This window comes from Periplaneta americana, chromosome 3, assembly GCF_040183065.1.
Source record: "Periplaneta americana isolate PAMFEO1 chromosome 3, P.americana_PAMFEO1_priV1, whole genome shotgun sequence".
Taxonomy (NCBI): Eukaryota; Metazoa; Arthropoda; class Insecta; order Blattodea; family Blattidae; genus Periplaneta; species Periplaneta americana.
The window spans coordinates 183334407-183347930 of record NC_091119.1 but is presented as its reverse complement, the minus strand read 5'-3'; the positions used below and the strand labels follow the sequence as shown (position 1 = coordinate 183347930).

At 37.1% G+C, this 13524-nt stretch overlaps 1 protein-coding gene across 1 annotated transcript in view; it reads left to right on the top strand.

Annotated features, from left to right (window-relative positions):
* Positions 1-12: 12 nt before the first annotated feature.
* dsh (Segment polarity protein dishevelled) overlaps positions 13-13524 on the top strand; it is a 69152-nt gene continuing 55640 nt past the window's right edge. Inside the window, exons 1-4 of the mRNA XM_069822377.1 lie at positions 13-149; positions 262-495; positions 777-846; positions 953-1059. Of these exons, the coding sequence (XP_069678478.1) occupies positions 335-495; positions 777-846; positions 953-1059 (338 nt within the window). The 5' untranslated portion in view covers positions 13-149; positions 262-334. The remainder of the gene's footprint in view (positions 150-261; positions 496-776; positions 847-952; positions 1060-13524) is intronic.

Below are 13524 nucleotides of genomic sequence, written 5' to 3'. Positions count from 1 at the left end.
TTTCTTTATATTTGACAAACAAGCATCTAACGATATCTTTCTTTACTTTATATTTGACTATGTTTAAGTATACTAACCAATCAAGAGCATATATTTCGTCTACAACAATTGACACTTTAATTGAGACCCTTTACATTATTATTTATTGGGTAAGTAACTGTTACATTAAAAATCTTACAACTATTTATTTTTTACGATTATTTGAGCATATAGTAAATTTACTTCTCGAAATCTTTGCCATGATTTTTTTGTTGTTTCTAGTTGTGCATTGATTCATGGCTGCCATATTGAAGACTTCATGACGGGAATCAGTTGTTGACTCGGCCTTTTTGCTATGGAAGAAACGAAAATCATATATCATATAGACGATGAAGAAACACCTTATTTAGTTAAACTAACTATTGCGCCTGAACGTGTTACATTAGCAGACTTCAAGAATGTTCTTAATCGACCAAATTACAAGTTCTTCTTTAAGTCTATGGACGATGATTTTGGGTAAGCCTGTTCATTAACATATTTAAATTTAATGTTTTGAGGGTCTATCACTTTTTCGCGGTCGTGAAAGGCGTCTTATTAGAGAACAAATTACTTTTATCTGTCTTAGACTTCTGTGCGTTAATTTTTGTTTAAATGAATGTCCTTGCCTTGCCCAACACAAAATGGTTTGTTGACATTAGCAACCAAACAAGGAGCCGATCTGAGGATAGTTAAATTAGTTTCTTAATGCATACATATCTTTTAATTATGATACAACATAGTTTGGTTTTAATTTTCAGTGTTGTGAAGGAAGAGATTATTGACGACGATGCTCATCTACCGTGTTTCAATGGAAGAGTAGTGTCCTGGGTAAGTTAGGACATTGAGTATAATTATTTTATTAGGGTGTGGCAGGATCGTGATTTCTTTCAAGACTGATTAGACTAAGAGAATTTCGTTATTCATTTAATTTCAGTTGGTTTCTGCAGAAGGCAGCAACGTTTCAGATGGGACATCACAGTGTACTGACAGTGTAGTGCATTCTGATATAAAGGTTCCTATAGACAGACCTGGAGATCCTCAGTAAGTTCAATTATTATTTAATGAATTTTTTACCTCCCGAAAATCTTTTGTTTGTTCATTCTTTGTATTTCTCTGAAACTTGTTTCTTAAATGTCGACATGTAGGCCCAATTGAAAATCCTATGGGTCCATTTGGCTACTGTCAATCTGCTCACTTCTAGATTTAATTATAACATTTCGCTGTTAAGTTGTTAGTGTAGGGCAGGAACGGGTAACTCGCATTGTAAACAGAGAATGAGTAGGTACCTACATACAACAGCAACTAAGGTTGTGGGAGAAGCTGTTCTCCGTCGCTGGTGTAGGGCCTATTTATTAATATGTAGAAATATACGCTGTTTCTGTTATTGTGTACTAAGTTCAATAATAGAATCATTGAACTTGTACAACTTGTGAGACTTCATTGTGTGAATTTAGATACTGTCCACTTCGTATTAGTTGGTATAATAGGGATTGAAAATTAAGAATGGGACAAACCCATTCACCCTTAAGGCATTCATATGGTCCCATTTGCCATATCATCATTTTGAATTTTGACGTGGGCGAGAAACGGTCTGTAAATTTTTCATGGAACCCTGTTACTCAGAGACAGGGTTCTTCTACATCTCTCAAATCTACCTCACCGACCTTCCAGCTTTACTTCCCTTTCGAAACAAGCCATTTTAAGGATTTTTATGGCTTTCGACCGCAGTTGATTCCGGCATGCCTCTGGAATCTAATGGCAAGCATGCTCAACGACTAGATGACCAAAGACGACTTTTTTTAATGTGTGCCTGGAAAGTAGCGAATTTAGCCTTTGGAGTGATTTATGTCTGTTGCCTAATACATTTCAATGGATACCTAGTCATTGTGGTATAGCCTACCTGGAAACGAGAAAGTCGATAATATTGCAAAACAGGCAACATATTTGCAACTAAGACCTCTTCAAGTGATACCTCTATCCAATGCTTTTGCTTCAGTACAGTCTCATTTTACAAACCTATGGATCAACAATTGGCTCTCTTCTGACAAAGGAAAAATTTTACAGTCTGTACAAAAGAAACCAAATGACCTGGAAATGTACAAAAACTTGCCCAGACATGTTCAAACATTTTTAACAAGAGCCAGAACAGGTCACATTGTCACTCAATTGTATCTACACCGATTTCACATTTCTGATAATCCTGCTTGTCTGTGGTGTAATAATCATGATGAAGATCTGGAACACATTCTTCTATACTGTCCATCCATAAACCACAAAAGAAGTAAATTAAAATCATCAGTTCTAGTTGTAGAAGACACAGCCCTGCAGTATATATTGACTACATCCCAACTCTGGCTACTAGCAACAGGCATCTATAATGAACACCAATCAAAATACCCCTCATTTCTCGTGAAAAACAACTGAATAGACTACAGTGGACTATAGTGGACTTTATGTTGTCAGCAAACAGCTGGATATATGAAGAATATATATATATATATATATATATATATATATATATATATATATATATTCTGCACAACTTGGGCACAAGCGTTATTAGCTAAGTAGCAGGAGGCTGAGGATTGTGACAAATTTTGAATGGGTTAGATGAGAGGATAGCAGTGAAACTTGTATATCTACCCACACTGCTTAAATCATTGAAATCTTTTACACTCCTCATCCTCACATCACTTAAATAGCCTATCCCCTCAACTAACCCACTGACAATGTCATATACCTCGATCTCAAGTCTCTTATCTATCCCCTCATTTAACTCATCTAACCCATAACAAAACACAAATGAGATGCCAGTCTCGTGTGTGGTGTGAGGAAATGTCGAAGATTGGGATAACTGTTAGGAGACAAGGACTACAAGATTAGAGTTAGACGAAGGAATAGCTAAGTGACAGGAGGTCGAGGACTGTGATAATGTTAGAGTGAGTTAGGTGAGGAGATAGCTAAGTGACAACAGGCAAGAACTATGATATGATTCTAGTGGATTAAATGAGGGGATAGGTGACAGATTTTGAATAGGTTAGATGAGAGAATGGTTAAGTGACAGAAAGACTAGGACTGTGACAAGATTAGATTGGGTTGGATGAGAGGATAGCTAAGTGACAGGAGGTCGAGGACTGTGACAAGATTAGAATGAGTTAGATGAAAAGATAGCTACTGCCCGTGTCTCACGTCCTGAACCGAGAGTTCCCTAGTGCTTATAACCACGCCTCTTAGGTCTGCTCGGACCGGCACGGGAGCTGCAGCGTGGCAGCACGGCAGCATATTATATGTTCTGAAAACATTATCCTATGCCATTGCAGGGATCTTTACTGGTTATAATAGTGGATACTCTAATCGTGGTTACCACTATCGCTATTGTCTCTGATGGCGATTGCCTAAAGTGTATGTACACACTAGGCCACTCTTCGTTCAGTCTGGACAACTGCTGAATTGCCATAGAGCAGCATTTCTCAAAGTATGTTCCGGGGTTCCGTGAGCCCTATGTGATTTTAAATTTTATTTTATACTTTTTTTTTACTTGGTTATTTAACGACATTGTATTAACTACTAGGTTATTTTGCATTGATGGGATTGATGATAGCGAAATGGTATTTGGCGAAATGAAGTCGGGGATTCGCCAAAGATTACATGACATTCGCCTTATGGTTGGGGAAAACCTCGGGGAAAAAATCCAACCAGATAATCAGCCCAAGCGGGAATCGAACCCGTGCTCGAGCGCAACTCTGGATCGATAGGCAAGCGCCTTAGCCGACTGGGCTGCTCCAGTGGCTATTTTGTACTTAGTGGATGCTATAAAAATATGTAGAAATGTTACGAAAATATGAATCAATAATAACATGAAACCACCGATAATAATAATAATAATAATAATAATAATAATAATAATCCAAGAATATGCGTAATAATAATATTCCAATAATATGCGCAATAATAATATGTTTAATGTTGTCTGTTAATTATTAAACACTAATAAAATATTACAAGGAATCCGCAGTTACACTTTAGATTAAAAGGGGTTTCGTGGTGGAAAAAGTTTGAGAAACACTGTCATAGAGGAAAGAGTTTATGGATGTGTACACATGACAACCCTAATCGCGATTAGGTCGATAATCTCGAGTAGAGACTGTAGTCTACCACTGGTATTAGTGTTTAGTTACAGGAATTGATGAGGACATAATTTGTTTTGTGAGGGGATAGCCTATACATTCGCTTGTCCATGGCTGATCTTGCTCCATAGCTGACGAAAGGAATCCTGAAAAGGCCGATGTGTTGAACGTAGGGTAGTAGGCACATGCGGTACCCAGCACCTCCTACTCTCCCCCTCTGCTTCTCGCCCCGCAAAGAAACAGCTCAGGAAGTGAGGCACGGGCAGTAAGTAACATATACAGGGTGTTTAAAAAAAGTGGAAGGAGAGAGAAAAAGGGAGAGAGGAGGAGAGAGAGACAGACAGAGAGATATATTATATGGATTCTGAACTTTACCCTTGATTAGAATATATCAGGTACCTAGAAGGAATGTTGGAAAAGACACAGATATTTAAACACAAAACTGCTTCAAAAGCTAAAACAAAGAGTCTGATGATTTTGGTAATATTGCATTTGAGGAGGAAATGGTATGATCTATTAAACAATATTTGTACCATCACACTTCAATAAAAACCATAGGCAGCTTGAACTTGTTATTGTAGGGAGTACGAAGTCAGCTTCTTCTTTTTCTTCTTCCTCTTCTTACATGAGAGTGAAGACTGCTACTAAAGCACTTAAGCATAAGTGGCCCATTGTGCAGCCCATAAACTGGAAATCAACTCAGGAGACCACAGTATGTGATCATCTACGTCAATGCAGTGCAGGAGAATGGCACACAAGGATAGAATCCAATTTACCAGCAATCTGTTGGGATGCAAGGAAGAATCACATATAATGAACACAATTGAAATTAAAAAAAAAAAATAAAATAAAATAAAAAAATATAATAACGTTTTCTGCAATAAAATAATTTTTATAAAAATTTTTATGGATTTTACTTCACTCGACAAATGAAAATAAAACATCAGTGAAGAAATTAGAGAAAAGAAAAATAAAATTAATTGGTCATACTATCAGACATAACACATTTTAGACCACCTCTGTGCTGTAGGGGTCAGCATGCTGGTCTCTTACGCAGAGGGCCCAGGTTTGATTCCCAGTCGGGTTGAATTTCCTGGTTGAGGTTTTTCAGGGTTTTTCCTCAACCGTAAGGCTAATGCCAAGAAATTCGGGCCACAACATCCCTGAATATCACCGGCCTCATTCATCACCAAAATCATATTCATAACAAATCAGTCATACATATACAGTCGCTATCGAGTTCACAACAATAGAACCAGTCTCAACAATAGTACACAGGCCTTCGGATTTCAACCAAAAGATTAACTCGCGATATGACCAAAGATGTTAAAGCGAGTATAAATAACATCTAGAGAAAAAAAAAAACACATTTTATTTAATGTAGTGGAAGGAAAAATATTTGGCAAGAAAGGAAGAGGAAGGTTCAAAACAAAATACATCTCAGACATGCTCAGTAGAATTTAGGAAAAAAATGACAAGGCAGAGTTTTTAGAATTGATTTGTTTGTTGTGAGTAGGAAGTGTTGTTGTTGTTTTCTAATGCCAGGCGTTTGACAGTAAAGTCATTTGACCTCTTGCACTCCAATATTTTTCAAAGATATTATCATGGTCAGCCACTGAAGCACAGATTTTGAGGTGTTCCGAATCCATTTCTTGGTTTGAGTTGCACAGTGGGCAGTTAGGGGACTGATATATTCCAATTCTATGCAGGGAGTAGGAAGTGTTGTGATGATGGAAGATATATCTATTTTAAGTTCTTATTGATGTGTACATTTTCATAATAATTCTTAACACCAGAAACAGATTTTGGCATGCTACTTTGCTGCCTGTATACAAACATTTCTTTTGAAAAGATTTTGTTTGTATTCAGCACTTATTAGTTTACTTGTCTCCATATAATATTCCGAAACATCTACCTTTGAGAATCATCATCATAATCCTTCACGAAATTTAGACCAAGTGGTCTAAATGAAAGTCATCTGCCAGACGTCTTAGTGGCCTTCCCAGTCTTTTCTCCCCTCTTGGCTGGTAATTTAAAATTTGTAGAGGTATCTCTGTGAATCATCACCATCATCGTCCAAAACACGTACTAGATCAGGAGATCTGTTACAGTCTCATATCAGTTCGGCGATTTCGATTGTGAGACTTTAAAGCAAGTAAAAGTCCTCCCAGTGGCGTGCTGGCCAACATAGGTAGCAAGTATAGTGATATGGCAGCTACCATCAGCCTCTAGACAGGTTTGGAGAAGAGCATTTCCTCTGTTCTGGATGTTACATTTATACTGCTGATGCTCAATTCATCAGAGCCTCCTTTGTAAGAGCAGGGTGACCACGGGAAGGTTTGGATGATTTGGATAGGAGAGGCTATATTTTGCACATCACTATCCCTTCCATCCCTACCTCTGGGTATAAGTACACAAAATGGTGCTCTACTAAAAATTCACAGATGCTTTTATTCGTGAATTTGTTGACTTACATAAGTCTCAAATAACGTAATTGAGGGGTTTGCCGGAAGAAGGGCATATACGTCAATATGGCGAATTGAGAAACATGCAATCTAAGATTTTAAAATGCACCTGAATAAAATGTTATACACGCAAGCAGCCCGGTCCTGCAGGTATGTACAGTACAATCAAAACAAAATTTCGCTACTATAATTATTCACTACATTTTAGACCTTTTCCCGAAGAAGGGCGTATAGGTCTATCCGCCCTTCTTCCGGCAAAGCCCTCGATTACACGTCGGATTTTTATACTCATTTAGCACAAGCTGAAACATATTGTAACTTTTATTTCAAACAACAATGTTACTTTTATCTACAATAATAATTACTTTCTATAACTGAATTTAAACACTCCCGTCAACAGTGGGTATTTCACTCCACACATCAACACAGTATTCGTTATTGCACTCCACAGACGACAATGACAATTCACTTGGATTATTGAGAACAACAATGTACTCCTAATCTCAACTAATGTTCACAAAGCACTACTGGGTGTTCATTTCAAAGTGTGTCGTGACGTCACTGTTGATGAGTCAGCGATTTGAAGCGAGTTTTTTATGTCAGAGAAGTTGCCTATTAATCAAGGCGTTCAAGCTGAACTTGAGAACGTGTACGGTATAACTTGAATGTCGTAGCAACAGATGGCAGTCTGTGCGGTCTATGTGCTACCATAACCTCTTTCGAACAGTGTTTTGCGCGGGCAAGTCGTACGCAGGGTATTTATCATCGGTTGCGTAGCACAACATTCCACAACACAAATCAAATGCTCCGTGTCCATGTTGATCGTCGAAATTAATGTCAACAAATACGTAAGTAATCGTCTTAACCCTCTCCCCATATCTCGACAGTAAGAAAAAACTCACCTCAGTACATGTTTCGAAACAGTTCACATTCCTGCCACTACCGGCGTTACCGTATGTATCGGTAAGTACTCTTCAGAATGAACGCTGTACTTGCTAGGCAACCTCTCTGGCACATAAGTAATACACTTCTGCGGAAGTGTAGGAAGATTGAATTCTCTAGGCTCATCGACTAGCCACATGACGGCATACAGCGAGCCATGACACACTTTGAACTGAACACCCAGTATTTGCAACACAAAACAGTCAGTTCTCAGTTCACAGTTCGTTTGACTTGGCTAGTTCTTTCTAGCTCATTCACTCAAGTTCACAGTATATCGAACTCAAGACTTCCAGAGACAGCCTACTGCACTCGAACTCAAGACTTCCAGAGACAGCCTACTGCACTCGAACTCAAGACTTCTAACCACGTTGCTTCTGCCTGGACGCTGCTCAAGTTCACTCGTGTGTCGAACCCTAGACTCCTGGGCGCTGCTGAACTCGCTGTCCAATACCAACAACAACTGACTCTCTCCGAAGGCTGCTTGCTTTTTATTAGTTAAACCACACTTTCCAGAAACTACGATGCTCGAAATTTCTACTTCTACAGACTTCTGTTCTCGCTGCTTCTTTTCCTGGACGATTCTGTTCGGGAGGTTTCGTTTTCCTCTTCACCTCGCTAGCGCAGCACCTGCAGCTTTGCGTCCCCTTTGCTTCGTACCACACCGCAAATGCCCATGCACCAGATGCGCACGCAACCTCCCCTGCCGCATCGCCCATCTCTCACGCTCCCTGCCCTCTGTGGGACGCGCGATCGACACCCGGCTGTCACAATATTATGTTCTTTATTGCACGTAGTTTAAGGCAATAATGTCACTCGAGAGTTTCTCGTGTTGCATACATTTAGGGGCTTTTACATAAAATTGTTGCAACCTATCCTATTCGAGTCTAAAAATCCGAGGTCTAAGCATAACATAGTAGAGCCTTATGTGTATAGAAATAATTTTTTTTAAGGGGAGGGGTTAGTGAAAAATACCAAAAACTGAAAATTTTGAAAAAAATTATTAATGGTTAAAATAATCCTTCGATGTCTGAAGAAAGTTACACAGTATGCATTACTGTATACCCTTAAGTGGCTTTTATCACCTTTAGAGACGCCATTTTTAAATGGTCAGCGCTGGAGTGGTTAGTTGCATATAAAACTTTGAGAGCTTTTTTTCTGCATGTACATTTTTCTCATGTATGTGTGAACTAAAAGTTTAATATCTTAGACATTATTGCTGTCTGCGCAACTTATCCAGGCAGCTGGGTTCCCTAGTCCTCTCTCTGCCCCGTAGCTATCTGCTAGCTACCTGACCATCGCTGCAGCAGTTGTACGTAGTTACAAAAACATCATTCGGTATTTATTTTCAGTGCATTCCATTGGATATGGTAGGTGAAAGTGTATGGATTCACAAAATAACAAATATAAATAAATTACATTCTTCGTCGTGTTGTTTTCTAATGCCAGGCGTTTGACAATAAAGTCATTTGACCTCTTGCACTCCAATATTTTTCAAAGATATTATCATGGTCAGCCACTGAATCACAGATTTTGAGGTGTTCTGAATCCATTTCTTGGTTTGAGTTGCACAATAGGCAATTAGGGGACTGATATATTCCAGTTCTATGCAGATGTTTGGCCAAACAGTCATGGCCTGTTGCCAATCTAAATGCAGCTACAGATGATTTTCGTGGTAAATCGGGAATTAACTGTGGATTATGATGCAGAGAGTTCCATTTTTTCCCTTGAGATTGTGTTATCATTTTGTTTGTTGAAGTCTAAGTATGTAGATTTAATAAATCTTTTCAAAGAGTAATACGTAGATATAGTAACAGGTCTGTAAGTAGCAATGCTGCCCTTCTTTGCTAAAGCATCCGCATTCTCGTTTCCCAGGATTCCACAATGGGATGGTATCCATTGGAATACAATTCTTTTATTGAGTGATATTAATTGAGAGAGCATTTTAGTTATTTCTGCTTACAATACAGTATAATCACAACTACAGTTATTACAATTCATAACTTATCTGATTGTGAACTACTGAAGGTATGCGATACATAAAGTCTTTCAAGTAGAAGAGCTGTAGGTCTGTTACAGGGGCATTCTAACTACAAAAAAAAAAATGAAAATTTTATTTTGTTGTAATTCTTGAATTCTTTCTATGTGTCATAAAATGTGCTGTCTACACACCTCACTGACTCACTCCACCCCTTCCAGCATGCCTCCCTCTCAGCAATTGGTATGTCATCTCTTTCCCACTCACTCGCTGTCTCTCTCCGGGGCTCTCTGGCTTCGGCACAGCACCCATGAACCCAGGGCTGCCACATGGCATTACGGTGGCTGTCCACTTGGAATGGTCTGGTTTAGACAGTAACAACCTTTACCCTTAACCCGAGGTTGTGCTTTATTTTGAGTTTAAATCTACTTGGACTGATTACCTTGTTAGTTTTTTGTAAGGTTTTTCCTCAGTTGTAAGATGAATGTCGGTTAATTCTATGGCATATCCTCGGACTTACTTTCCAAATATAATTTAATAATAATCATTTGTTCCTCTAGTGCTAGATAACTTAAGAATTAAAATCAAATTAAAAGTAATAAAAAATTTGAAATTCTACTTACAGTTTTGCCTTCATTTTTCCTAATTGAACAGGTAAAAATGATGCAGCAGTTCCTCTTTCATTTGCTGCTCCATCTTTTACCATCATATTTTATCCTAATATTCAAAGCTGGCTTCTGTAGCACTGGCAGACATGAGCTTTTAACATTTTTATTCAGTAGAATGGGAAGATCATGTGGCATGCATAGCATTACTATTTTCAATGCTACACTGAGGTCAGACAAACATCACATGCGAATATGAAATGCTCACATTAATTTTCTATTTTCTAATATTATAGTACAATACATTTTAGTGCTTCTGCAAATCACTGCAATTATAAGACAAACTTAATAAACAAACTAGTATATGCTCCAGTTATTATAACCTAGCCTATATGCCGATTCTGCACATAATGTGTTGGAATTTGCATATGAGCAGTTACTTGAAGTGATTTATACTTTCTACATTTTTTTTTGTTAATTCCCGATTTACCACGCAAATCGTCTGTAGTTGCATTTAGTTTGGCAACAGACCATGACTGTTCTGCATAGAATTGGAATATATCAGTCTCCTAACTGCCCATTGTGCAACTCTAATCAAGAAATGGATTCAGAACACCTCAAAATCTGTGCTTCAGTGGCTGACTATGACAATATCTTTGAAAAATATTGGAGTGCAAGAGGTCAAATGACTTTATTGTCAAATGCCTGGCATTAGAAAACAACAACATTTTTTTTTAATTGGGTTATTTTACGATGCTGTATCAACATCTCAGGTTATTTAACGTCTGAATGAAATGAAAGGATAATGCTGGTGGAATGAGTCCGGGGTCCAGCACCGAAAGTTACCCAGCATTTGCTCGTATTGGGTTGAGGGAAAACCCTGGAAAAAACTTTAACCAGGTAACTTGCCCTGACCAGGATTTGAACCCGGGCCACCTGGTTTCGCAGCCAGATGCGCTGACCATTACTCCACAGGTGTGGACTCTACATTTTTACAATAGCAAAGTGAACTATGACTACTATTCTATAAACATGCAGTTAACAAAAATGCATGTGCGATGGGTCACAATTTACTTTCATTTTCTTTATTGAAAATATAGCAAAAGCTCTTTATTTTGAAATTGTTTAAGGATACACTGAGGTGAAATTTTGTCAATTTTGGTGAAAATGTTCGATTTTTCGTTTTCAACATTAACAAATTGTGAATGGGTCAGAAAACCTCTCCACGAATTTTTATGCAGATAGACCCCTTCAATCAATTGTTTCAGGCCTCCATGTTTAGGAGGTCGTACACTCTTAGTGAGTGACCCTTTAAATGAAGGGTTCAGAGCCAAAGGCGACTAACCCACAATTACAAAATTAGTAAATAAGGGGTGAAATTAAGAGGATCCTGACAAAAAATGATTGGTTTCACAATTTATTTTAATTGGTCTGCATTGAATAAATACAAAAATATAACATGAATCTATAACAACAATGTATAGTTTTGAAAAAAGGCTTAACAATGAACAATACAAAATTGTGAGTTGGTCGCCTTTGGCTCTGAGCCCTTCAAATGTTCTCTCTTCTCTCTAGATGCTACAATCCATTTTCTTTAAATGTTGTTACTCCAAATTTTGAACTGTGTGCATGATTTTTTTTTAGGTGATGATCATCTTAGAAATCTGCTTAATAAAAACTTCGGTACATCATAGTTGTATTTAAAAAAAAACTTGCTATCAGGATTTTCATTAAACCTCAAGATTTTTGAGGAAAATATTTTTTTCTGTTAGACATCATCTTTACCTGTTTTTATATTTGATTATAATAAAATAATTTTTTCTTAGCTCTTGAGGAATAATCTGAAAAAAAAAAAAAAAAAGTAGATAGAGAGTTTGGAAGGTATATGGTACAAATTTCAGGCAAAAATTTTGACATTTGTAGGAGTAACGATTTTTCAAAATATAGTTTAAATTTGTAGAAATTTTAATAATGCATGTAATTTTTGACCAAATCAATGAAACTTTGTACAAAGGCTATTTAGCTATTTGTATGCAGCATGATATTTGTACACATTTTCGAAGATTTAGTTCAAACGATTAAGAAAATTCATCTTTCAGTTTAATGCATCCTTAATTCAAAATAACATAGAATTGTTCATTATCATTCTATTTATAATCCAGATTTTAGTATGCTGTTTAATTCGAAATATGTTAATTTGTATTTCAAAGGCAAGTTGCAGTTCTCAAATCTATACTCGTAACAATTGAATTTTTTATATAAATTAAAACATATAATTTAGTTTTTGAGTTGAGTTTCGAATTTGTCAACTGTTCTACATGTCTTGTATGTTAATGCATCCAATTTAAGTCTTCGATCAGTCAGGAGAAGTTCATGGCACTACTAGACAGCCAGCGGGCAGAAGGTGAAGGCGCAGACTATGAGAAGGACAATAAGACACCAGGGGCATTAATTCCTTGTTTTTTTTTTTTTTCATATTCAAATTTATTTACATTTTGAAAATATATACAAAAATACACATAAATACAATATACAGATATATAACCGAACACCTTTTGATATAAAATACATATATAGAAAAAAATTACGTAAGTTTAAAAAAAAGAAAAGAGGATAGAACAATATTAACAAGTTTTTGAAATGAGTAGAATAATTATTACACTCAATCAGGAAACTTACAAAAATACATGTTAAATATACGGTAATAGAAACAAAAATATTTTGCAACTCATACCTCAGCAAGATTAAAATAGGTATACATTTCCAAATTTTTTACCTGCATAGAATTGGAATATATCAGTCCCTTAACTGCCCATTGTGCAACTCGAACCAAGAAATGGATTCGGAACACCTCAAAATCTTTGCTTCAGTAGCTGACCATGACAATATCTTTGAAAAATATTGGAGTGCAAGAGGTCAAATGACTTTATTGTCAAACGCCTGGCATTAGAAAACAACAACATTTCCAAATTTTCATTTGCATGTAAGACCCTATATCAATTTCTTTTCTGTAATCAATTGCTAGCTGAATGTGTCAGTCTTAAATGGTAATAAATTTTGAAGTTAACTTGAATTTTAAGGATCAAAGGTTTGTCATATTTTGCAGTACAATTGCGTTTATACATGAATTTGTGTTCACTTTTTCACTGCATGTAGGAGTTACAACCACACCTGTGGAGTAATGGTCAACGTGTCTGGCTGCGAAACCAGGTGGCCCGGGTTCGAATCCCGGTTTGGGGCAGTTATCTGGTTGAGGTTTTTTCCGGGGTTTTCCCTCAACCCAATACGAGCAAATGCTGGGTAACTTTTGGTGCTGGACCCCGGACTCATTTCACCGGCATTATCACCTTCATATCATTCATACGCTAAATAACCTAGATGTTGATATAGCG